The following is a 27,029-nucleotide window of genomic DNA, read 5'->3' as shown; positions in this document are numbered from 1 at the left end:
AGGCAAAAGACTGAAAAACAGGCGAATAAGGAGGGTTATCTCACTGGGCGGAGTGCAGGACAGGAGGAGGAGGAAGAAGAGGAAGAGGAGGAGGTCTGGAGGGCAGGGCTGGAAGGAGTGGGAGAGGGAGACGGTACCATCTTGGCCGGGGTCAAAGGACACTGCCTGGTGGTCTGAGAGGTCACAGGAGACTGCAGGGAAGAAAGAGAGCGAGACAAAGAGGCAGATAGAGGAAAGAGGACGAAAAGGGAAACAGAGCATAAAGACATCAAAGGAAGTGGGTGAGGAAAGGGAGACAGGGGACACAAATGAATACAAGGCCCCTCAAAAGATTCAAAGAAAGAAAAACAGAAAAGGTGAGTGTGTGTCACTTTCAGAAGCAAAAGAAAGAGCGAGGAAGGACGTGAATGGAGGGCAGAGAAAAGGCTGGGACAGAACAGCACAGGAAGAAAAGAGCAGTAGCGTGCCTCGCAGACAGATGAGGAAAGGTCATGACAGCAGGAAAGAATAAAGAAGGTGGCAGCATGTTGGCGGTGTTGAAGATTGAAACAGAAGAGCATGTGTGGTCAGGTTGCAGCAGGTCACTGCTGGGGTCTTACGGCAAGCAGGGAGGGACATGTGCATCCACAAAAGCAACAATACCTGTGACATTTACTCATAAGAGAATCTAATGTAGTGAAAATGTATGTCACTCTCTTTCCTGATGTAAGTGTAAAAAAATCTATGTAAATGATGTGACTTTTAGCACAATCCAACCAGCATTTAACCCTTTAAAATCTGAATCGACATCCATTTTCTTGTGCTGTGTTCAGTTGCCTTTCACAAGCAAATTCTGAAATGTGAGAAAATATATTTCTGTCAAAAACACAGCAAAAGAATAAAAGGCAAGTTAAAGATGATGAGAAAATTACCGAAAAGAAAGAGAGAGAATCATTCAATTTTCAACTTAAGAAAAATATCTACAAATGTTATTATAATTATATATTTGAAATCATGACACAGAAAAAAACATCTAATACCATTATTTTATCTTTTATTATAATTATTGTAGTTTAGCACTTTTTTCAGGTAATTTCCCTTTTTTTTAAAAAAAAAAAAAAAACAGAATTCTTGCTTATTTTCAGGTAATTTTCTTGAACTTTTTGCTCATTTTTGGGTCATTTCTTGCGGAGTTGTTTGTTGCCTTCCTTACAAGTTTTTGACAAAAGTTAAGCCAGTTCGCTGAGGTTTCAAAGGGCTGAAGTCTATGAGAAATTTGGTGTTTTTTCCGGCAGAGAAAGCAGCAGCAGATGTCTGATTGGCTGTGGACACACTTCTTTTGGCTAAATGCTGCCTCTAACTCAGCCAAATAGTTGACAGATCAACTGCCATTGTCAGTGCATGATTTTAGCATAATTTAGCATGAAAGCATGATTCAATATCTATCTACAATTGACAGAAACTTTTAACTGATTCCTCTGGCAACAAATTCATCTTAAGTCTTAATTGGCTTAATTTCACTGCCCAAATTCAAGAGTAATTCACATTAACAGGAACATTGAGTAAAATTTAGGAGGGTTTAGTGGCAAACAGCGGTGAGGACAGCAGATTTCAACCGGCTGAAACTCAGAATTCTTTCAGTGTTCTTTGTTCTGGAGGTTTTAACTGGGAGCCGAATTATCCGCAGAGGACTTTTCCTCTCCAAGAGAACCAGGTGATTTTTTTTGTAGCTTTACAAAAAAAATCTGTCTTTCTCCTAAAATGTTTGCCGTGGTGGAGACAGGCCGCTAACCTAGCACCTGCTAATGTGTGCTCACTTTTTTTTCTCTGATAACTTATGAGCCAGACACTCAGGAGGTTTTTACCTGGAGCTGTGACCCTAGAGGTCTCTGCCTCTCTAAAATAGTACTCGTGTTTAAACTGGTAAAAACCTCAGGAGGAATAAAGCAGTTTCACGTTAAAAAATCTGGGTTTCCGACACTTGTTGCAGAGGGGCTGCTGACTACAGTGGGTGCAAAAACACAAATGACCCTATCTGAAGTCACTTTTTGGTTTGCCCATTCTGGTCTGCTGTACAAATATGGTGCAGCAACATGGCTTCTTCGTAGACGAGGAATCACTGGTTCCTGTTTAGATATAAACGGCTCATTCTAAGGTAACAAAAACACAACACGCTTCTTATTTTCAGGTGATTATACACTAAAGAAAACACACTTTCTGTATTATATTACATTTCTGATCCCCCTTGAATCCTACACACTGACCCTGGAATGCCTCACCATTTCCAAGCCCTACTGCGAAGCACAGAAATGAGATGATTAATTTGTAGAGGTTTGGGTTTCTTGGAACCCTTTATTTGTCCATTGAGGAATTAGCTTATCTAACTGGCATTTGTTTTAATGAAACCTGCAGACACCATACTAATTGGTATGACTAATGCAACTATTAAAGACATTTGCATAAGAAGCCTTTTACAAAGACCCAATTCCTCCTAGAAATATGCCGTTATTCCTGATGCTGTATAAGATGAGAGACCTGACTTGAATGTTAGAACAAAGGACAGAGTGAAGATAGGGCCCATCAGTTACAGCCAATTAACAGTTTCAACTCTAATCACTGTACTTAAAATTTAAACATTATAATCAAAGTGACATTCTCACACTTAATGGATGTTTTACTTTTTTCACAGGGGAATCTTTTTTTACTACTGGCCACCAAATCAATCATAAAAGTGCTTAATCAAAGTTGCTGATGTATGAGTAAAGGAATCAATACAAAGACAGCACACTCAACCAAATGTTTAAATCTGAAATCCCCTGTCACAAGAAAGAACTAATTACTACAGTACACAGCGGCGTAAAAGCCGAGCAGTCAGTTTTGATGACACTGCCTCATTAGCAGTGGCACACCTCACATTAAGACATATGTCAGAGATAAAACCTCACAATCAGCACATACAGATGCATCAGCACATATCAATGATAGATCAGGCTGCTTGTTGAGTGTTGCTTGTAAGTATTTGAACAGATCGAGTTTTTTGTATGGTTTTAGTGACACTTTCCTTTTAGCACAATAGATTTGAAACATTAACTGGGATGTCTAAGTTCTGACATTCGGCTTTTATTTGAGAGCGTCTGTATACATATTCTCCCAGTTTCTGACGACCAAAGTAGTCATACAATAGACTGTGCCGATATTTCTTGGGTAAGTGTGTTTCATTGCTAATTCATGCACAAAATGAGCAAGATGTCTAGTGTTGATTCTAGGTGTTATTTCTATAAACAGATACTGTATCTGCAAATGTATGCTGAAGCTTTAGCCAACATGACAAGATTTTGGTATCGGAGGTGTTCTGTTTTTTTTTGTTTCTAGTCTGTTGGGCCGAGGTGTAATCTCGGTACCCATATGTGATTGTCTGAGGACCATTTAGCTTTTGAGCAGATTTTTAAAATTTATTTGTATTCATATGCAGACATCTCTTTTTAAAGAGTAGCTGAAATGTTGCCTAGATCTGTCTCAAGTACTATTTCAAGTGTATATGATCAGAGCACTGATATCCACTGTCTACACCAGCAACCCCAAAATATTGGCTGGAGGCTAAATCATCCTCAAACAGATAGCCGATGAGTTCTAGAGGCGCGAATCATCAGAGGTCCAATGATATGATATTATCAAGATACCTAAGTCATGATACAATATTATTGCGATTTTCAACATTTTATGATATTCACAGAAAAAATTGTCAAAAAATATAAGTTAGGATAAGTTTTCAGTCTGTTCATTAATCACCTTTACTCCTGCAAAACGAGGACCGGTGGACTAAAAATCATCTTTTTTTCTAGTAGGCTACAGAAAGTTGAATTTGTATTTGCAATATAAATTTTTCATATAATATTTAAAAATCGATATGTGGTCTTCATGAATTGATACAATATTGCCACACAAATAAAATATATATCGCAACACTGTATTCCCCCCCCCTACCCCTCATGGGTTCTAAGTTTGTTCTTAGTGTGATATTTGTATTAGGAGTTTGACATTGTCTGCTATCTCTTGTGCCAAAATGTGCATTATTAGGTCTAAAAATCTGAATAAATCAGACCCATGGAGTATATACAAAGTACAGCACATGCCACGTGTGGATGGACACACTGAATATCCCAGCAGTGAACTGGAACAGTATACTCAAACATAACGTATGAATTAAAAGTTGTTTGCAAATGTTTGATAAGGTCACAGTACAGTGAAGAAGGGAATGTTTTTCTGTATAAAGAAAGACCCTGCATACAATAATCACAAAAAACATCAAAATTGGAAAGAAAAACTTCTTTAAGACTCATAAAGGTGGATGATGACATTGGTCATAACTCAGGTTCGTTAATTAGCATAAGAACGGCACAAGAACAAATGTGATGCCTTGGGAGTGAGTGCCAAGTGCTGCAAAACTACGGCGATGCCCGGTGGCTCATCACACACACAAACACTAGCAGAGACAAACACACAGACTCTCATACACACTTCCTGGCTGCTATCCTGTCTATGGGCCAAGACAACCCAAGAGGGCCTCTGCCCCAACCCCTGGCACACAGCCTTCCATTCACAGGCCGGCCAAATCATTCACACACACATACACACTTTACAAGCACTGACACACAAGACAGCAGAGAGGAGAGAACAAAACACACACACACACACACACATTCAAGCACATGATAAACTGCACTTGTCTTGTACACAAATAAAAACACACAAACAGACACACAAACCGTGCCAAGGACAGAGGGAAAGAGGCAAAGAACGTAGAGGAGAAGAAGTAGGATAAGAAAGAGGAGGAGGGAGTTTCCCCTCCACTAAAAGTTTTGTAGGCTCCAAAAGAATGTTGTACCGAGGAGTTCGGCGGGGGTGTATAAGGGATGAGGGGATGGGGGTGATGGGGAGGGTGGTAAGAGCCACGGGGTGCATCCCACCGCCAGCTATGCCTCTCTCTTACTCTCTCTCGCACACACAGACAGACACACACAAACACACTCGAGAACCAAAGCCTTGTTAGCTTTTTAAAATAATCAGGCAGTTGGATGATGAATGATTTAACAGGTATGGAAGGAAGGAAGCTCAGGATGCCTTCCGTTTCTCCCCTCAGGGTCATGGGAAGAGTGACAGGCCGACAGAGGGGTTGAGCTCTGGGAATAAACACCATTCCCTTTCATTTCCCCGCTACTGCTTTTCCTGTCGAGATGGCAACGCCGCGGCCCGCTAATTTGTCATCAGCGTGACTGTGAGAGGCAATGACAATCTGCGACTCTCTTTCGTGAGGGGGTTCACATCAGGGTGGATCCAGGTACGAGCAGAGAGGCAGGAAGGGGCCGCCGTTGTGTAACCTATACGGACTTCAGTCTGTGAGGCCAGTGGGCTACTGGGAAGCCTGGAGGATGAGTGACTATGGGCTGTATGAGAGTGATTTTGGCATCTACACACCTGATGTATCAGCACCAAGTTTTTTACACTACCAAAGTACGAGGGTGGAAAACTTAATTTCAATTTTGGAATGTGTTACAGCTGTAGTGTAGCAGTGCTGTCTGAGAATGTATAACTACCCACTATATATCGCAGTGTGAGTTACTGCTGCTGTATGATGGGTATTCCAAACACCAGTATGGCATACCAGGTTCGTACGAACAGGGGCCAGTCAAATTCAAGGACTTTCAAGCACATTTCCAAGCACTCATTTTGATTTTCTCCACAACAATCTGTTGCAAGAAAATTTTGCAAATTCTTTTTTAAAATTGTTATTATGCTGCTTATTATGCAGCTGACTGCCAGAACATCCCTCGGAATTAATAAAGTATTTATCTATCTATCTATCTATCTATCTATCTATCTATTTGTAAATGAAGCAAATATGCTGCCACGACCTAAAATCAACTCATTATTAATTAACTGTTGCTATGGCACTGCTCCGGTGTTTGTAAGTGTTTTGCAGGCTGCCGAGACATCCTGGTGCTGACTATTTACTGGTTTATGCCAACTGATTGACGCTCATATGACATTAGCAAATAACTGCAACCACAGCTGTTGTGTGCTTCCTAATTTAAAACATGTATCTAATACAATTCATGAAATAACTCATCATTCTGTTCTTCTCTCAATAATAGTACTTTTTCAAGGACCAACCCGAAAAATGTATGATTTTCAAGGTATTCCAGGACTTACATCTCTGAGTGTCAAAGTCAAGTACTTCAAGCACCTCAAGCACCTTGTATGAACCCTGGCCGACCTGCACTTCTCCAATGCACTCTGCTCTATAATAAGAATGTGTTTGTCACTGTAGGCTGTATTTCCTGAACATTAATTGCATAAGCTGATACAACTGATGACACATTGATTTCAATCTTTGTTTCCTTTTTGCATTCAGAGATACTGTTTATAACACTCATAATATCAAAAAAGATGAACACATCCCTGACTGTAACCCAGAGTACAAAATGTTAAGAGGAGCAGGAAACACTTTAACTCCTGAGTGAAAGCAGAGGTAGAAAGAAAGAGGAAAGTTTCACCAGACCTAAAAAGACAATGAAATGCCGCCCTCTAGTGTCAGCCTTTTGTCCTCGCAGTTAATGATCTGATGAAAAGGTGGCAAAGATCTTCAGAGGGCCTCTTTACTGCAGCCTTGTGAGTCCAGATCAAAGAGTGTATTTAATTCTTAACTTTTGAGATACAACTGAGCACTTAACCTTGAAATGAAAAACAGGCTTCTCTCTAAAGTGTTTTTTTTTTGCCATGCATAATCTGTCTGAATGACTATCGCCAAAGAAGTAACAACCAGGAGTTGTTTAAAAGCCTCTTCTATTCCATTACTTACAGTATTATAATAAAAACTGTGAATTGTTTTCCTGGTTCCTGAGCTGTGCTTCAATAAATTGTAAAGCATGTGTTCAGTTGTCAGCAAACTAAATGTAACCACTTACAGTACAAGATAAATGTGTTTTCAATACAGATCACATGATCACAGGAAAGTATCTAAAAGTCTATAGAGGTGAAATGCTAACTTTTCCTCCTAGTTCACTGTTGACATTCTAAAAACTTAACCCAGGTTAAAGTTGAGTTTTGTGCACTTTTTCTCTAAGAACTTCAGCTGACATTCGAGCTAAAACATTTAATTGATTAACCAATTAGTCAACTGAACTACACACGTGGACAAAATTGTTGGTACCCTTCGGTTAATGAAAGAAAAACTCACAATGGTCACAGAAATAACTTGAATCTGACAAAAGTAATAATAAATAAAAATTCTATGAAATTTAACCAATGAAAGTCAGACATTGCTTTTCAACCATGCTTCAACAGAATTATTTTAAAAAATAAACTCATGAAACAGGCTTGGACAAAAATGATGGTACCCCTAGAAAAGACTGAAAATAATGTGACCAAAGGGACATGTTAATCCAAGGTGTGTCCACTAATTAGCATCACAGGTGTCTACAATCTTGTAATCAGTAAGTGGACCTATATATAGGGCTACAGGTAGTCACTGTGCTGTTTGGTGACATGGTGTGTACCACACTCAACATGGACCAGAGGAAGCAAAGGAAAGAGTTGTCTCAGGAGATTAGAAAGAAAATTATAGACAAGCATGTTAAAGGTAAAGGCTATAAGACCATCTCCAAGCAGCTTGATGTTCCTGTGACTACAGTTGCACATATTATTCAGAAATCTAAGATCCATGGGACTGTAGCCAACCTCCCTGGACGTGGCCGCAGGAGGAAAATTGATGACAAATCAAAGAGACAGATAATAAGAATGGTAACAAAAGAGCCCAGAAAAACTTCTAAAGAGATTAAAGGTGAACTTCAAGTTTAAGGAACATCAGTGTCAGATCGCACCATCCGTCGCTGTTTGAGCCAAAGTGGACTTAATGGGAGACGACCAAGGAGGACACCATTGTTGAAAACAAATCATAAAAACTGGAATTTGCCAAACTACATGTTGACAAGCCACAAAGCTTCTGGGAGAATGTCCTATGGACAGATGAGACAAAAATGGAACTTTTTGCCAAGACACATCAGCTCTATGTTCACAGACGCAAAAATGAAGCATATCAAGAAAAGAACACTGTCCCTACTGTGAAACATGGAGGAGGCTCTGTTATGTTCTGGGGCTGCTTTGCTGCATCTGGCAAAGGGTGTCTTGAATCTGTGCAGGGTACAATGAAATCTCAAGACTATCAAGGGATTCTAGATAGAAATGTGCTGGCCAGTGTCAGAAAGCTTGGTCTCAGTCGCAGGTCATGGGTCTTGCAACAGGACAATGACCCAAAACACGCAGCTAAAAACACCCAAGAATGGCTAAGAGGAAAACATTGGACTATTCTAAAGAGGCCTTCTATGAGCCCTGACCTAAATCCTATTGAACATCTTTGGAAGGAGCTGAAACATGCCGTCTGGAAAAGGCACCCTTCAAACCTGAGACAACTGGAGCAGTTTGCTCATGAGGAGTGGGCCAAAATACCTGCTGAGAGGTGCAGAAGTCTCATTGACAGTTACAGGAATCGTTTGATTGCAGTGATTGCCTCAAAAGGTTGTGCAACAAAATATTAAGTTAAGGGTACCATCATTTTTGTCCAAGCCTGTTTCATGAGTTTATTTTTTTAAATAATTCTGTTGAAGCATGGTTGAAAAGCAATGTCTGACCTTCACTGGTTAAATTTCATAGAATTTTTATTTATTATTACTTTTGCCAGATTCAAGTTATTTCTGTGACCATTGTGAGTTTTTCTTTCATTAACCAAAGGGTACCAACAATTTTGTCCACGTGTGTACCTGAAGCAATTGACTTACCACATTTGAATATTTTCTGTTTTCATTTCTCGCCTCCTGTGATAGAGAGCGAAATATCAGCATGTATTATGCCTCAGTATTTGGGTTTTGGACTCTTGATCGGACAATGTAGACGTTTGAAAGGGTCAGTCGGGCTTTGGAAAATCGAAATCTTTTACTGGTATTTAACTCATTTATTTATTTTTTATTTTTCACAAAGATTTGTGTTTATTAACAGATGCTGACATTATAGTGCAATTACAGTTCCAAAAGTATATTATTAGAAAATATTATTTAAAAAGGAAAAGGAAAAGTACAAAACTTTTTCTGACATTTTATACCAAGCATTATTCAATTTATCAAGAAAATAATCTGCAGATCAATTGATAATGAAAATAATCATCTGTTGAAGACTGACATTAGCTCAACTGTCTCACCGAGGTGAACAGAACAACAGCGTTGAATTCCAATTTACAATATAGCAAACAGAATTAAAGGCCCATTGTGTAGGATTCAGGGGGCTATTTTGGCAGAAATGAAATCTAAGAAAATGAGTTTATTTATAATCACCAAAAAATAAGAATTGTGTGGTTTCTTTGCCTTAGAAACTCCTAGTAGTCTACGAAGATCACCATGTGATCCCTAGGACAGAAAAACCAAGCCTAGGACAGAAAAACCAAACATTGGCTCTAGATAAGCCCCATTAGCATTTTTAGCCACCGTAACTAGAAGTCCCTCCAAGATGAGAGAGTTGAGAAGATTTTTCAATGTAATACCGCTTTATTCAGTGTTTTTACCAGTTTAATCGTCGGATATGTTTGTCTTGGAGAGGAAAAGACCTCTATGGACTTTTCAGCTCCCCGTCAAAACATCCATTACGTCTGGATCTTCAGTTATCAGAGAAAAAAGGTGAGCACACGAGCACATGCTAGGGTAGCACCCCATCTCCGACATGCTAAATAGCGCCAACACTGATTTGTAACTTGAAACAGCCTTTATCTGTGTTTTTACCAGTTTAAATCACCTGTTTTTGAGAGGAAGAGACCTCTAAAGATAATTAAGTTCTCGGTAAAAACCTCCTGGATCAGAAATAAGGTGAGCACTCATTTGCAGGTGCTGGAAAAGCGGGCCATCCGTGACATGTCGAACAAGTTAGAAGAGACACGGATTTGCAATGTAAAACTGCTTTATTCAGTGGTTTTTACAGTTTTGATGGATTTATCCATTTGTTTTGGAGAGGAGGAGATCACCGTGGATAATTCAGCTCCCGGTAAAAACTTCCTGAACAATGAACACTAAAGAAATTGTAATCGGGAGAAGTTTCTGCTGGTTGCAATCTGCAATCCTCACCACCGATTGCCACAAAACGTTCTAAATGCCTTGCAGTTAAAATTGATTTTTAAGTCAAAGAAGTCTCTTATTTTAATTCATTTTTATACTATAACATGCCAATGTGAGTTTGCAAACCTGATGTGTCAGTGTCATACACTCTGAGGTGAATAAGAAAGATAAGAGTTAGTTTCTTCTAATCAGAAGAAATATTTATCTGCCATTTCAGCTGTCAGCCCACTTGATTCACAGAGAAACTGTGAGAGACAAACCATCTCATGTCTTTATTAAAGCCAATTAAGTTCCAAAGGTGTGGACCCGGCAGCGCAAGCTCAGGTTTCTGCATGAATGATGTATCCACAGGTGATAATAAGCAAATTCCAATTAATGATTCAGTGGCTCGTTAAATTTTGATGAGAGGACCCCATGGAGTCATTAAGGAGCCTTGAGACATTAATTCACCAATTAATCTTAGTTTAATCTATACGTAAAATAATCAAGAATATTCATTCCTTCTAATTACACGGTTTAACATATTAATCACACCCCAATTAGGGCGTCGAGCTAAGCTGTTCACTTAATGAGCTGCTGCCTAACCTATATCAACTTTATGAACCCGCACGTAATTAGATCAAAGTTTCTTCTATTTAATCAGTCGAATTCATTTTGACAAAGGTCACCAGTTGTGCCATTAACACTGACAGAGAGACTGTAAGATAAAAGATAAAGTAAGATAAAAATAATAAGACCAGGGAGCTGGTGCTTGCCATGCCTTAACTAAAATTGAACATAAAATGAAGAATAATCATCCGATTGCCTTTAATTTATTTATTTTATTCTACTTTAATAATCCAAGTATAGAAAACTATCTTTTGGTTTAAGCTCATCCTAATAATATGAAAGGCAGCCGTTCTGTAGCAACTTAAAGTTCTTAGGTTTGTGCCTTAGTTGAGGGCAATGAAAGAAGTTTACTTATCAAATAGTGAAGAACAGAAGTTCACACTCAGTGTATGTTAGGCTGTGTTTTCCTTTTTTCAGGACCAGGGGCTGTCCATAGTCTGACACTATCTGTGGGATCAAACTTTTCAGTTGTCCTGGATGATAACTCTTTCATTTTCAAACATTAAATACGATGTGCCAAAGAGAATTGGTTTTCAGCTAATTCCATATATGGCATCACTATATCTAGTGAAAACCATTTATTTTAAAAATGTGAGATTTTCATGCATGAAGAAAAACTGCCCTGTTTTCAGACTTCTGAATATGCATTTTCACAATGGGTTTTTAAATATGCCAAGTAATATATATAGGGATGTCCTGATATACTTTTTTGGCCCAATCTCAAATGTGATATTGATCTGACAGTCAATTTACCATGCAGTCCTTTAACTTTACTATAACAGTACTTTATTTACCTTTATACTTTACTCTATTTAGCATTATAACAGCAATCTAGTAAACTTTATTATTAAACAAACAACAAACATTTTGTATTTTAGTGGTTAACAGTAGTTTAGAGGAAATTTCAAAATATCAAGATATATATCCTGTATCGCGATATAGCCTAAAAATGATGAGATTATTTTAAAGCCATATCGCCCACCCATATAGGCAATATATGAAATTGTAAAATAATTGCTAATTTGGGGTGTTTCTCTTTGGCTAATTAGTCACACAAGCCTCATTCACAAATGTTTCAGTGTTGCAACATCTCTAATAACAGTCAGTAAAAGGATAACAGTTGATATGGATGGCAGCCCTCCTCCTCTACTACTACTTACTCTCTTGTTATTGTAATTTTATTAACAGGCACTGAACACAGGAAAATCACCCAGTTAAGATTAAATCTCTGCACAGGAATGTTTCATGAGCAAAGCCCATTGTGTGTGACGTACATGTGGACAGACAAATCAGATGGTCCATTATCTGTTCCCCGACTGGAAACAAAAGTGAAACAAACCATGCATGCCGTGTGTCCTGATAAATGCCTTAACCATGTCGCCATGTGTATTTATACACTCAGCTCCTTAACCTGTCTCACTTCTCCTTTTTTTGTTCTTGTCTGGCTGCAAAGAAGCAACATGGTGCAGTAATACTGTGCGCTGTGGGCATAATAATGAAAGTCTATAGGTGGCAGCTACCATGTGGATTAGGAGTCTCACCTGAGGAGTTGTTACTCTGAAGGATGCTCCTGTTGTGGGAGTGGCAGGTCGTGGAGAGATGTTGTTCTGGGCCTGAGCCTGAGCTTGAGCCTGAGCCTGAGCCAAAGCCTGCTGAGGAACCATCACTAGCTGTCCCAACTCAGTGCGTACCAACACCATCCCTGGAGAGTCACAAGGAACAGTCATTAGAATAACACCTAAACATTACAGTCACTAAACAGTTTTTAACTAGCTAAATAATATTACATGTGGATGTCAAGTTTGTGGATGCCTTGTGCACAGATAACCAAATATCATCCCAAAGGAGGTTTTGATTCTAAAATTCTGGCAGGTTATAGCGATTAAAAATAAACACTCTTCACAAGCAGCCGGTGAAAATGCAACATTTAACCTGCCAATTAGAGTCTCATTACAAAATGGTATATGCAGACTTCTCACATTTTTTCATGGACAAGATTTCAAAAGGTTTCTATGGCTGAATGAAGAACCGTACATGCAGGTAAACAAAGTGTTGTCACACACTGACGCATATTAGAGCTACATGACATCAGCAGCTTCAGAAAATAAATTTGCTGTTATGTTACATTGTGTGGGAGGTTATCCACGGAAAATCACTGTATCAATGTCATCACACACAAAAAAAATCTGTGATTTCTCCAAAACCTTCAATGATTTTTTTCCAAGATCCATGCCTTTTCCAGCTTTTCCATGACCGTGGGGACCATGTAAATTTGAAGAGTTTTTTGAATGGCAAAGCAACTTCAACACAACTTTAAGAAAAAAATGTAAATAAAGGTGTGGCAAATGGGAACATCTGATTGCCACACTAAATGTCAACAAAAAGAAGCTGCATGTCTTGTCAAGTTCCCAGGATTTAAATGGTGAATGAACTTATACAATGGACGCTGAATATGTTTCTGATTGGGTGAAAGGTGTCTGTAACAGGAAACCGCAAGTAGTCCCATTCAAAAGCTTAAACACTGTTTAAAATGGGTGCAAAAGGAATATTAAACTGAAGTTAACCTTTGCAAAAGTACTTTGTCAAAACGTGGGCATCCTAATACAGAAAATAGTATCTGTTATTTTCATATATCAGGACAATCCACTGTGCATTGTTATTTATTTCATTGCACTACAATGCTGCTTACAGTGTAACTTCCTCAAATCAGACATTCCAAGAAAAGATCAAGACCTTCCTGGGTATCAGACCAATGCACACATGATGGTCTGAGGATTAGGAACTGAGCTGAAGCTGTGATCATGAGCTACATTAATTACACGGACTCTTTGCTCTCTCTAAAAGGCTACGATAGCAGTTAGTGTAATGCCACGCTTGTGGAGCAGCCCGTGTCAGGTCAGGATCAAATGTTTTATTACACATTTGTTTATATTTGCAGAATTAGCATATAGCAAAAACGCCATGAGGTCAATACAGAGGTTGATCTCATAGTCCGATCGTTGTCTTGGCTATCTGGCTGAGCCATTATTCCTGAGGTGAGATGACTCAGAGCAGCTGGGGAGCACACGAACCCTCCTGACCACAGTTGTTACCTGCCGTTCTTAGTCAGTGACAGAATAATTACTTCATAGAGGTTGGCTACCTGGAGAATGTGGGAAACATACACTTATGCCAGTTTATTTGGGCTACTATAAATGTTTACAGTTTATGTTAATTAGATGATTAAGCAGGGCTTTTAATACATTTTATAATCTTTGAACATTGTAGATTCTCCCAGAAATAGGAAAATATTTACGCTTACAAATATGTGTTTCCCAACAACAAGAGACTCTAACGTGTTTTTTTATAAAAACAGGAAGCACCACTTGCCCATCTGAGTTGCCAAAAGTTTCCCTGTGCATCCCGAACTTTACTTAAAGTTACCAAATAACACAAAACCTGAGGGAAACAGATCTCTACTTTTTAAGCTGTTTTTTTCTTTAATTTTATTCATAAAGTTAAACCCACTTAAAAGTATGGGTCATTGTTCTACGCCAATTCTCAGAAAGACATCCCGCCACACTGTCATCTTCAATCACCTGATGGGATTCTGAGCCCTTACATGGACTCTCTTTTGCACTGTATGCTAGCTCCAGCACATATTTTATTGTCTTAATGTACTATTGGTGGACCTTTCAAGGTGTTGATGTGTTTGCACTGACACCGAGACACATTCCACCACTTTTTTTCTTTTTTTCACCTAGAAAAAGACATCTTTATAAATATTATTCTTGGAAATGCAATTAGGTAAGATATACATGTTGGAAACATTGGTTAAAGTCATAAGAGTACTTGCCATTCACCACTGTACAAAAATTTAAATGCAACACTTTTGTTTTTGCTCCCACTTTTCGCAAATTGAATTAATCTAAGACTTTTTTTATGCACTCATGCTGATGCAACAGTTGGTTTGCACAACTGAAGAATTTCTGCAAAAACCCTCAGAAATTGTCTCAGGGAAGCTCATTTGCATGCACATCATCCTCATCAGGGTCTTGACCTGAAAGAAGTTCCAGCCAATTTGTGCAGTTGTAAGGCCAGTTGGATAAACTACCAAATTCAGGGAAATGACATTAGAGACGTCTTGTGATAATGAAATGAACTGCCACTGGCACGCTCCCTCAAAACCTGAGACATCTGTGGCATTGTGTTGTGTGATCAAACTGAACATTTTTAGAGTGTTCTTTTATTGGGAATTTGCAAAGTTTGAGAGAAATACATCTATTGAGTGCATGAACAAAGTTTTAGATCTTTAATTGCCAACTGTGAAAAATGGGAACAGAAACAAGTGTTCAGTTGATTTTTTTTTCAGTGTATGTTGCAGATGGAAAACCTTCAAATGCCTGATGATGAATGTGACATTTTGTTTACACTACATGATGTGTGAATACATTGGTGGTAAGATTTGTAAATTATTTCTTTGGAGAGAGCCCTGTCTGCTCCTGACAGTGAACTCATAAGATCTGCCTTGGGTTATAGGTGTGACAGAGTTTTTACTGTCAGTTTGCAAGTTCGATCTCTTGTGGAGACTTAAGTCATCTTAATTAAGCATCAGCTAAATACTGAAATGTACAGATATTAGGGGTCAACCGATACTGTTTCTTCAGGGCCGATACCGCTTATTAGTGGTTGATAAGACCCATAACTAATATGCACAAACCCCAACACAAAACTTTGTTTAACTGCCTTTGGCAAATGTTTAACCAAAGCTGAGATTTTCAATATCATATGAAGCAAGTTCCCAGCAACCTTTTTTTTAAAAAATAAAGTTAAGTGAAAATTTGAATAAAAAACTAATATATTAAAATAGCTCCCTTAGGTTTTGCAAAGTAAAAGTTCCTTTTTAATGACTTTATTTTATTGCCGATCATTACAAATAAAATGCCAATACAGATAATCAGCAAAATGCCAAATATCGACCCTGATAATCTGCCAGGCCCATAATCCATCCAGCCCTAACAGACATACGTCATTTGACGATGTCAGTTGTTGCACACCAAATTGTATGCAAGTTTTTCTTATTTCTTATGTTTGACTCAAAAGTGTGGTATGTGTGGTGGACTGTTGAGGATGCTTGGTGTAAATGTAATACTTTGCACAACTCAGTTGTCACATCGTGGCTTGGTGAAGTGTTTGATTCCCCATGGGGCCGCCCATGCTAAAACTCACAGTGAGCTAACAGAAACATATATCAAAAGGCATTTTTTACCTTAGGAACATGCTCCACCCCATAACAAATACACGATAACTTCCCAAGCTTCCCAACACAAACAGACAAATATGGGACAAGAATAGGATGTCACACATGCAACCTCCTTGCACTAAAGACAGTCAAACAAACAATCATGCTGACAACCAAACCTGTGAGTCTCAGGTCAGGTTATCGTAACACAGGTTTCTGCAGCACTGTCTTGCTGCTCTGGCTTCCCTCCTGCAAACCTTACCCGGTGGGATGGTAAACCCTGGGGGCAGCTGAATGGTCGTCTGCTGCTGAGGTGGTCTGACAATCAGCTGGGGGGCTACGATCCTTTGAGGTGCAGTAAGTCCAGGACGGGGTTGCGTCTGTGCAGAGGTGGCCACAGCAGGTGTTGGAGAGGGGGCTGTGGGCCTGACCATGCTGATAGTAGTAGTCACTGTTGTAGTTTGACCAGTTGCACATACAGAACTCGCTGTCACACAAGCAGCAGCTGGAGCAGAGCTCAGAGGCTGGGTCACTGATGTGGTTGTTGTTGCTGCTGCTGCTGTAGTTGTTGGTGTGACAACAGAAGGCGCAGAGGAAACAGTGTTTATTACAGAGTTGACACTACCAGACTGGCTTGACATTACAATTTTGGACTGACAATCGTCTGTTTTGGAAGCCCCGGTTTCTGTGAGTGTTTTGTTCCCCAGTGGAGCTGAGGCGTTGATAGGTCCTATGCGAGCGCCCTGCTGGACCAAGGCCGAAACACTGGTCCCGTTACCGTTCTGGGCTATGCTCGCTACAATGTGACTGGGGAGTCTATGCAAAGCAATGGTAGGAGTCCCCCGGTCCAGAGCAATAGCCGACTGACCTGAAGGAAGGTTAGCGTTTGACAGGGTGAAAGTCGAGGTGTTAATAGAAGAGGTCACCGGTCGAGTAGAGTTAGGTGTCGCTGCACTGGTGTCCACAGAGCTAACGTTTTCAGCTGTGTTGCTGCTCCTCCTCGTCGTTACAGCGGCGCCGTTCAAACTCTTTATCCGAGCCGAAGCGCTCCTCCGCGGCGTGGTGATGCGTTTTCTCGGCGGGTGAGCTTCCGCCGACGCCTCCCCTGTGCCCGAGCAAACCTTAGACCCCCGGCTGGCCGCGGTGCTGATGCTGGCTGGCGTGGATGCCAAAGTTGACACACCAGATGCAGTCAGTGTTGTGATGGATGCTCCATGTGATAGCGAGCCGCTGCTAGTGGCGTTCACACAGGCAGCCGAAGTGGTGGAGGGCTCGCCAAAAGAAGGGCTACAGCCAAGAGAGGAAGATGTGACAGTTTTATCCAGGCTGACGTCTTTAGAGTTGATCTCCTGGCGCATCTCAGGTTTATTACGGCGTCCTTGTTGTTGTTGTTCTAGTGTTGTGGTGCCCACAGGAGCTGGTAGCGTTTTTCCTAAGTGATGGTTAGCGGGGGGCACTGAGCCAGCGCCTCCGTTTTCGTCTGTTTTACCTGCTGTGTTGCTTTGGCCGGCAAGCTGTGACTCCAACGAGCCCACTAGGTCGCTCACAGCTTTTTCATCCACCTCTGAAAAGAGCATATCTTCCAGGGGGTCGGAGGCGCCCGCCATCTCTGATCACAGATAGCTGTCTTATATTTTTTTTTACAGTGCGCCTGCGTGTTACTAGGCATTGTGGGAATGAATCTGACGTCATTTGATGAGGGTGGGAGGTGGGGGTGGGGACATCCTTTTTTTTTTTTTACATTGGAGCGATTTAGGCTTAATATTTAATATTCTTGTACTTTTTTTTTAATTAGTGGAAGAAACAATCTGTCATTTGTTATATAACTGTATGTATACCAGAATATGTTGGATGGATGTCCAACTTTATCTGAGAAGGAAAATTGGACAAGTAATTAAACTGCAGGATAAAGACATTTTAACGTACTTAGAAAGCGAGGAGTTGGAGAGAGACATTCATTTTTTTGTGCAATTACTTCCACATCAACAAGAAGACAGAACCTTGTGTTTGACAGGAGCTTAAACAATAGCCTACTGCACCATAATAAGAGGCCTTAAAAACAAAAAATCAATTGAGACGAATACATTTCAAATGAACTAAAAAGGCAATATTTTCTGGGGGGTTTTTCTGTAGTATTTTTTATTATGTTTATTTTTGTTTTTCTTTTCTTTAATATTTTTTTCTATTCATGTAACCCTGGCATGTTCAGATTATTGTATATATGTTTGTTATTAAATAACTTTTTTTTAAAATTATTTTTGTTGTATATAGCAAAATGTACAGAACAAGTCAGGGAATCCATAAACAAATAAAAAAGACAGATTAGCAGTAATGGCGGAAACAATGCTACAACACAGACACAAAAAAAGTAATATTAGAAATATAATACATTAGAGGTAGCAATATTTCGGAAAATCAAAGGAGAAAATGGATTTTTAAGCAAAAAGGCAACAAAAAAACAAAATGGAGAAACATTGGGTAAACAAGTAAGGAGCACAAAAGAGCAAGGTAGAAGACATTAAATGAGAAAGGACCTAGATATGCATGTGCACAGTTTTTTGGCTTTGCTATTCAGTTTTTCAATATATTTTAGTTCAATGCCTCCAGGTTTTCCATAAAATAAATTACATCTAAGTGACTAAATTAAAGTACATTGTCCATTTTCAGTGACAGCCAGCCGTGAATATCAAACCAAAACAATTTTATAACTGGACTATTTTAAAAAACAACAACAACAAAAAAAAAAACATAGACATCCATGGGGACATCCCAGCTGTATATGATTTTTTTTCTCCAAGTCTAATTTAATAGATTGTAATGACGAACCGTTGTAATAGTGTTACATAACAATAGCAAACTGGGATTTGTGGCATCTGTAACATACTTCCTACACGACTAGGTTTCAGGGTTTATAATCCTTTTTATGTATGTAAAGTGCAATTTGATGTGCAAAAAACTAATTATGCGTTACGTATACATTTTCTACGTATATTTTTTTTCTCTGACAATGTGGGGGCAGGGTGGAGAAAGGCCGTGTTGTGTAATATCGCGATATGATAAAATGGCCAAATCTCAAATCTCTGTAAAGCACACTAGTGATTCATGACTACTATACTATTTTTCTTCGTTCAAAAATAAATGTAAAGGTGAGCCAATTTGTATTTGCAGTCTTAATATTACCGACCTCGGCATTTTTCGTCCAATCGCTTTCGGAAAAGATCGCGGTAGAAGAATAAGGAGGCAACTTTAGAGGAATGGGGTGCAGCCTTTCTCCCAGCATCCTTAGCGGCGGACGAAGGAAAATGAAAACGGCCATGTCGTGTTAGAAACCACTTCTGAACCGAGCGAGGATTATTCACAGCGTCACTTACCACTTTATGTAATGTAGTCTTAAAATTACGGCTTTGAAAGTAACACAACTGACCTCTCGTTTGACAAAAACAGATTTCGTGGAAAAAAGTGCGTTATTTTAACAAGAGCACAAACATGAGCGGAGGAGGGACGCCGTATATTGGCAGCAAAATTAGCCTAATCTCCAAGGCCGAGATTCGCTATGAAGGAATTTTGTACACCATTGATACTGAAAACTCGACAGTAGCTCTTGCTAAAGGTAAGTTAAGTGACCAAGAGGTGGACCGCAGTTCCCAAAATGGTTATAACATAGTTTTCTAAAGTGTTAAACGATAGACAACGGTAATTAATTTAAGCGCAGTTAGCTCTGTTAGCTAGCTTTGTAGCCAACTAATAGCTAAGTGGTGCCGTAGTTAACACTCTGCGTCCTTTGTTTACCTTGTGTTTGGGCTACACCGTTAAATGTTTGGTCCTCATTGCTGAGTATGAAGTGGTATACCTTATCGAAATGAAATCCCTTGTTAATAGTAACTGTCTCTTTTTAAACTTTTTGTAATGGGTTGCAGTTAAATTTAATTTAAGGCTTAATTCTGAGCGTGTGTTAAAGTGCACTCAGCCACCTCACATTTTGGTACACTACGACGCGAAGCACATACAGACTTGCCGAAAACCTGTCAGTTTGTTTAGCAAAGTAACAGATGAGTCACTTTGGTGTGATAATTGGCCTATATTGTGTTATCAGATGCCTATTTTGATATATATATATATATATATATATATATATATATATATATATATATATATATATATATATATATATATATATATACACACATCATTTTAATGGTTAGGCCATGTTAACTTCCTTGAAGACATGACATAGTCTCTCATACATTTTAACAATAAAATTGTGTCTCCCTATTCAAAGTATTGAGTTTTGTATCAGTCCTATGATAGACGATACACTTTAAATGTAGGTATTATCCCAAGTGCAGGGATCTACATATCTATAAACCTCAGTAAAAAAAAAAGATTAATGGTGTCAAATCATTTTATTTTCCCCACAGTTCGCTCTTTTGGCACTGAGGATCGGCCCACCGACAGGCCTGTTCCACCTCGAGAAGAAGTGTTTGAGTACATTATCTTCAGAGGAAGTGATATAAAAGACCTTACAGTGTGTGAGCCACCCAAAGCCGCTAGCTCCCTGCCTCAGGACCCTGCTATAGTTCAGGTAAGTTGATTTCTAAGCATTCTTGCACTATAATATGGCTGTGTTTGTTTAACAGTTTATCATGCGTCATGTATAATTTTGATTCCCATAGGAAAGAATTAAGAACATTTCTTTATGATAATTTCTTTGGCGTTCATGCATTATGCATGCTGGCTCACTTTCACAGCTTACTGGGACACTTGGGAAGAAGAGACTCATCGTTAACTGTTACTAGTAACACCTGTGCTTTAACTATTATGACAATCCAAATGTCTTCTGTGAAAAAGTCCTATTCAGTCAGTTTGCCAAGTACACAAACTTTCCCAAATAAGTTCACACTTGTTAAAAGTCATGAAAAAATGGTACAGACAGGGAACATAGGTAAACTTTCCACTGCAGTCTTCATTAGTATGGTGGGATTTTTTTCTTAGTTGCTGCAGTTTTAAAATTAAAAGGGACCAAATAATAAAGCTCTCACAGTGTGGCAGATTTTCATAAAACTTGTATCCAAACCACAATATCATACTTACTGTTTTAAAAAATACTATTATTATGAAACACAATCAAATCATCAGTAATCACCCACTCAGGCTCAAGAGGACATTTCATGGCATGCATTTTGATGTGTCGCTGCAGGAAAGGCACAGGTGTATCTAATAAGATTAATAATGGCTCCATCTCATTAAAGTCTAGCAGTAAACCTGAGTGCTGAGGACAGGGCTTTAAAACTGGCTCACCAAAATAGAATTCAGCCATCACTTATTATTATTGATTGCACCTTTTCTTTTGATTTGATTTGGATTTGATTTATGTATAGAATATTTACGCAACATAACAAATAGGTTTGGAACATAGCCTGTCCCATTAGCTGATAAGTTAAAGTAAATATGAAGTTCACTTAGCACTGTGATATGGCAGTCACAACAAGTTTTTTTGGCAGTTATCTTTCAGAACTACACACTCATGTCTTGGGTGATGATTTTATCCGTGTCAGTGGTATGATATGAATGGGGGGGGAAGTTAAGTATTCGACATGTGCCCAATGTGAATTTGTGTGATAGTGCTGTTTTTGACACTGTGTTGTCATTGTTTTTAAGTTGCCTGTGTACTTGTTTTTCTAGTCGTCACTTGGATCCAGCAATGCTGCAGCAGCATCATCATTCCCGTCGGCAAGTTCCTATGCTCCTCTCAGCAGGGCCCCTGTCCCAGCATACAGCCAATTTGGTGTTGCACCCCTCTCATCACAGCAGTTTGGATCTGCTGGAGCGGGAGGTAAGGAGTCATTCTTGTATAAAATAAGCATCTAACTTTTCACTGTGTGGATTCATGGGATGCACCACACAAGAGGGCAGGAAAATGATCTGATTTTTTTTTTTTTTTTTTGTGGCAAAATTAAAGAGAACACATTTTCAGTTGGGATGATGAACTATTTCAAGTTACAAGGTTGGCACAAGTCAATTATTGTGCTTGAATAAATGCAAGGTAGTGATTGTCTGGAATTTGGGAAATCAACCTAAAAAGAAAAAACTATTTTAAAGTTTTAAGATAGTTATATGTAATGGAAATTATATCTTTACTGTTAATGAACTGAAACTGGAAAACCACTAGTTTTTAGGACAGCACATCACAGTTTGGATCTCACTTTCCTTTTTTTCTGCAGGGCGCACTAGTCCCGTGTCGGACTCTTTAACAAAAAGTCCTACCTTGGAGCAGACAGTGCAGGCCCCACAATCAGCTGCCCCAGCACCACCTGCGCCTGTAGGACAGAGGAGTCAGATGGGGGCGGCAGCTCCCCGACCCACGGGTACAACCGCCGGCAGCCAGAAGCCCCTGGACCTCCTGGAGCAGAGAAAAGGTAAGGATACTGGCTGGGATTTTAATGGTTAATTTACAAGGCACAGGGTAGAAGGTAGAAACATTAGTCATTTTTTTGAAACACAAAAATGTAATTATTTTTTTAAATTTCCACAAAGATAAAAGCTTTGCTGTGTTAAATTGATGGTAAATGGTGTTTTATTTGTTTGTTTTTGTTTTACTGTTCAGCTCCTGAGGTTCAGAAGCTGCCACAGCCAGATATTGAACAAGGTGCTCTTGAAAATCGTGATCCCAACAAGCGTCAAGCTGGTCAGTAATTTTTCACACTTTTCTATTCTAGTGGTCGAACACATTGAGTGTAATGGGACAATGAGACTAAGTGAACTGGCAAATGAAGGCATAGTTTTACTCTAAATGCATCGTGCTGTAGTATAAAGTGAGCGCAACCCTGTCCCAATATTTTTGACTGCGCAGTAGGTCGTGATGTTGCTTGGTGGAGCATTGTTACATTTCCGTTTTCCTCTGTAATCTCTCAGCTGGTGTTCAGTCCACCCGCCGTGGCCGTGGAAGAGGAAACCGCAGCAGAGGCAAAGTAAACGTGCGTAGAGATGGCGCCATGAAGTTTGAAGAAGACTTTGACTTTGAGACTGCCAACGCCCAGTTCAACAAAGATGAGATTGACAAAGAGCTACAGAACAAGCTCAAACTGAGAGGTACAGCCTCAAAACACTCGAGTCCTATTGGAAAACGATAGAAAACTTGCCAGAACTAAAAGGATTGACATTTTCTCACGATAAGACATTTAAATTTTCTTTTTTTTTTTTGGTTAATCCAATCTTTTTTTGAAAGTAAAAGCCCAAGAAAACTGTTTTGCAACTAGAAGCAATTCTATACTAGAAATAAAATGTGATATAGCACTGAGATCAACTCAAATATACTGAAGTTTTGACATCCCCAATGTAATGGCATGTAGCCACACTGCACTACAATTCCTTGCATCACTTTTCCCAGTCCAGATGGTCACATTATGGTTATAAGGTCACTCTGTCTTCATGGTGGTTTAATGTTTTCCAAAATTTCTTCCAACATGACCACAGATGACAAGACTGAAAAGGCGCTTAATGGAGAAGAAGCTGCCGAGTCCGAACATCCAGCCAATGAGGGGACCAATGAGGAGGAGGAGACTGTGATAAACACCTACTATGACAAGTCCAAGTCCTTCTTTGATAACCTGTCCTCTGATGATTTAAGGTACCTTAATATGTCCACAGATCTAATTGTTTTTCAGTTGTAGAAGTATTTATATTCATGTTTTTCTTTTGTTTTATTATTATTATTGTGAACCAAAATCAATTCTAAAAGGGGGAATTATTTGAACATTGTGATTGTAATCTATGAATGCACTTAAACACTTTTGTTTTTATTTCTTCCAGCAAAGGGGGTGAAAGAGGATTTTCAAGGTCAGTCACATATTTTTTTATAGCTGTTGAGGGAAGCACCTCAGATGAATTTATCACAAAGACACGGAAATGTAGACGGTTTGGATTTAGATTTTATCGGGGCAGATTTTTTCAGTGTTGTATTTCTTATGTTTTCTATCAAGGCTCGACTTGTTGCACAGATACAAGAAGATTGTGCATTTTGGGATTTTTGTTAACTAAAAAAAAACTACATAATGTACTCATACTCCATAACAAAGTGCACATTTAGTCGCTGAGCATTGGAAGTTGTCAGTTGAGTGAAAGACAGTGCCTTGTTGAATGTTAAAGAAAATTGCACAGTGTGCTGCCGAGTCCTGTATGTTGTTAAAGCGGCAACATAAGACTGACTTCTCTCTGATTGGGATTTTTAGGTATCTTATATATTCAATATAATTTGCTCAAATTGAGAGCCAAAATAACCATTTCTGCCTGGGATGCCTCCTCTGTCTGTCACATTTTTGTAGAGGTATGTTTGTTATCCAAAAAGATGGATCCTGATTGGTTTTTGTGTTTGTATTAGGGATCGAAGGCCTACCTGGGCAGAAGAGAGACGAATGAATTCGGAGACATTCGGCATCCCTCTAAGGCACAATCGAGGAAGAGGAGGTTTCCGTGGACGTGGCTTCATGGGACCTCGTGGAGGCCGAGGACGACCGCTGAGCAGAGGGTCATTTGGGCCACCCCGGGGTCCTCCACCTGGTTTCAGAGGTGGATTCAGAGGAGGCAGGGGAGGCCGTGATTTCTCTGATTTTGAATACAGGGTAAATCTCATCAGCTTTATGAGCTCAGATATCACAAAAAGTGTTGTGGAAGTGTAGATGTGTGATCTATGGCTAAACTAAACTTCTTTTGTTTTTGTTTTTTTTTTTTGCTTTTGTTTTTCCCCCCAGAAGGACAACAAGGTGGCTGCGTAGTCCCGCAGTGATGGCCCCCTGACAAATTGTAGCTCCTCATTATGAAATAATTCCTGTTGAAGAAAAGATTTGGTCTCAACATTTGACAGAAAGAATGAAGACATCCTCTCAGTCACCAGCACCAGGCTCGACTGCTTTTACATCAGGGGGTGAGAGTGCAGCTCCCTTTTCTCCACTTTGAGAATTTTTTTTTTTTTTGGCCCATTTTGTTTGATAAACAGCCACCAGATGGACAAGAACGTGTGTAAATACCTTGCTTTGGAGTAAGTCTGTATTTTTGCATCAATCGAGTTCATTTCTTACTGAAGTCGTCTTTGATACGGAGAGCTGTATGCAGGAAGCCCACTGATACTGTGAGTGGATCACAGGTCATGTGATCGATAGCTTTATTTTTTATTTCCTTCAGTTTTTGATCTTTTGATGTACATTGGCACCAAAATCCACTGCAATGCCTGTTGCACCATATTTCTCTCTACTCAGATGTACTCAGATTGGTCACCATGTGTTCATCATTTTTACCTTTTTTTTGGGTGGACATCCATTCATTCTCAATGAAGTAGTGATATCAAAGCCAGCTCAACGAAACGAAATCTGAATATTTTTATGAATGTATATCTTCTAGTTAGTGACCCCCAGCAAATTGTGGCTCGCCAGACAAGGCTCACTTGTAGTTTTGTTTTTTGGTTTTTTTTTTTTTTTTTTTAGAAATGTGCATTCAGTATTTAGAATTGTTTAGCTCATACTTTGACCCCTGAAACCACCCACATCAGATGAATTATGTTTTTGCTTTATGTTTGTGGTTGGAACTGTGTGTCTGCAAATGCGGGCAGTCTAATAGAAACCAGCCTTTGGACTGATATAGGGGGTTTGCAGCATTAGCTTTAGAAGCATTTCATTAGTTGACTTAAGATTTTTTGACCGGGTCTATTTTTATATAGTTGACTAAACAAAGAGCATTCCCATGATTTGTGTCTGTGAAAGAGGAACCTCCATTAGTATTAAGGCCCTTAGAAGTTCTTAGGTATTAAAAGCCTTGTGTATTCAGTTCTGCAGTCAGAATGACCTCAAACATGTAATATTTGGGTTTCAAATCAAATGTAAAAAATGCTCTGCTATATTGCCAAAAAAGAATATGTGAGCACTTGGCTAAGATAAAATAATAAGCACATGTTTTCTCAGTGTAGTATCTGTTAAGTCTACCTTTATATATGTCCGAAACATACTGAGCCATCTGTCAACGCATGTTCTCTATTTGTTACCAGCATCCTTTTGAATTTTCTGGCAGTTTTGTTTTTTTTCCACTGCAAAAACTGTGCTCGCTGTGTTGTAAGGATTGTTTACTGATAATGGGAAATCTTGTCATTTATTCAATGATGTCAGAAAATGTATGTTCAAGGTTTTTGATAGCTATCAGCCCCTCTGGCTTGTTTGTAGCTCCTCTTGTTGCATTATTTTCAATGGGATTGTTCTCTGGAGTGATTTTTTTTTTTTTTTTTTACTGACTTGTGAACAAAGGGACATGACCTGGATGCGGTGCCAGTGTGTTGGGGAAGGAAGTGGATTTTTTTTTCTGTGGCTCTGATTTGTTAGTACTTTAGGGAGTGCCTTCAGAGTTCATTTTTCCAGCTCTCCCTTTAACTTAAAAGTCGACAAAGGTATTGATAGCACTACAAGGTGAGACTAGATACTTCTCAGTAGCTGTGGTTGTTAGAGCAAAGCAGTCCAGTTGAAAATGTGCTATTTAACTGGATATTATTGCACAGGTTGCTGATCACTGCATGATAGCCATAGGAACCATCACGTCGTATGGCAATAACCAGCAAGCTCGAATTAGAGACAAAAAGTATTACTGAACTATTACAAACTGACCTGTTTTCATATGTTTGTTACTCCTTCCAGTCACTGGAATTGTAAACCAGGAATTGTTTTCATGAGAATATCAGCAAAATTGAGTTTTTACTTAAAATAAAGAGTTGTACAATATCAGTGTGCCTGATGTTTTACTTTGAATTAAGAGTCCTGGATTTTTCACAGTAATTAGAAAAATTGTGTATTTGGATACAAATGGTAAATTGTGCAATCATACAGCACCCTTCGGCCAGTAAGAAGACATTGCTATAATTCCAGCAATGTGAATGATACTTGATGTGAATATTCATGACTCAGGGCAGGATGTCTCCACTGAGTTTGACCAGGATTGCTCTCACACAGCTTGAGATATGGTCCCGCAAAGACTCTGATCTATTGGATCGGTCTAGCTAAGTCGGTGGATCAATAAATCATTTCTGATTCTAA

At 39.2% G+C, this 27,029-nt stretch overlaps 2 protein-coding genes across 6 annotated transcripts in view; one reads left to right on the top strand and one right to left on the bottom strand.

The window, feature by feature from the left end:
- The window catches only part of LOC121940967 (transcription initiation factor TFIID subunit 4), a 103,848-nt gene extending 86,229 nt beyond the window's left edge, over positions 1 to 17,619 (bottom strand). For 2 of the 3 annotated variants that reach the window (XM_042483653.2, XM_088080537.1), the window contains exons 1-2: positions 16,226 to 17,618; positions 12,284 to 12,444 (exon numbers count right to left, since the gene is read on the bottom strand). In XM_042483653.2, coding sequence (XP_042339587.2) covers positions 12,284 to 12,444; positions 16,226 to 17,570 — 1,506 coding nt within the window. In that variant the 5' untranslated portion in view covers positions 17,571 to 17,618. Of the gene's footprint in view, positions 1 to 44; positions 192 to 12,283; positions 12,445 to 16,225 lie in introns of all 3 variants that reach the window. The other variant, XM_088080529.1, reaches the window with a different exon arrangement.
- Positions 17,620 to 19,233: 1,614 nt separating this feature from the next.
- Positions 19,234 to 26,717, top strand: lsm14ab (LSM14A mRNA processing body assembly factor b). Of its 3 annotated transcripts, none has more exons than XM_042483641.2 (10): positions 19,234 to 19,573; positions 20,382 to 20,545; positions 21,646 to 21,796; positions 22,185 to 22,379; positions 22,568 to 22,648; positions 22,876 to 23,052; positions 23,437 to 23,590; positions 23,773 to 23,799; positions 24,341 to 24,581; positions 24,714 to 26,717. In XM_042483641.2, exons 1-10 carry the CDS (start codon positions 19,450 to 19,452, stop codon positions 24,732 to 24,734), a joined length of 1,335 nt encoding a protein of 444 aa, XP_042339575.2. In that variant the 5' UTR covers positions 19,234 to 19,449; the 3' UTR covers positions 24,735 to 26,717. The 3 variants fall into 3 exon arrangements, with proteins under 3 accessions (XP_042339575.2, XP_042339567.2, XP_087936652.1); XM_042483633.2 differs by having other exon boundaries at positions 19,235 to 19,573; positions 24,711 to 26,717; XM_088080526.1 differs by lacking the exons at positions 19,234 to 19,573; positions 20,382 to 20,545 and adding an exon at positions 21,263 to 21,520 and having other exon boundaries at positions 24,711 to 26,717.
- The last annotated feature ends 312 nt before the right edge of the window (positions 26,718 to 27,029 follow it).

Source organism: Plectropomus leopardus, chromosome 1 (assembly GCF_026936395.1).
Source record: "Plectropomus leopardus strain MGB_pleo_1.0 chromosome 1, ASM2693639v1, whole genome shotgun sequence".
Classification (NCBI taxonomy): domain Eukaryota; kingdom Metazoa; phylum Chordata; class Actinopteri; order Perciformes; family Serranidae; genus Plectropomus; species Plectropomus leopardus.
Note: the sequence above shows the minus strand (reverse complement) of the source record. Positions and strands in the feature narration are given on the sequence as shown.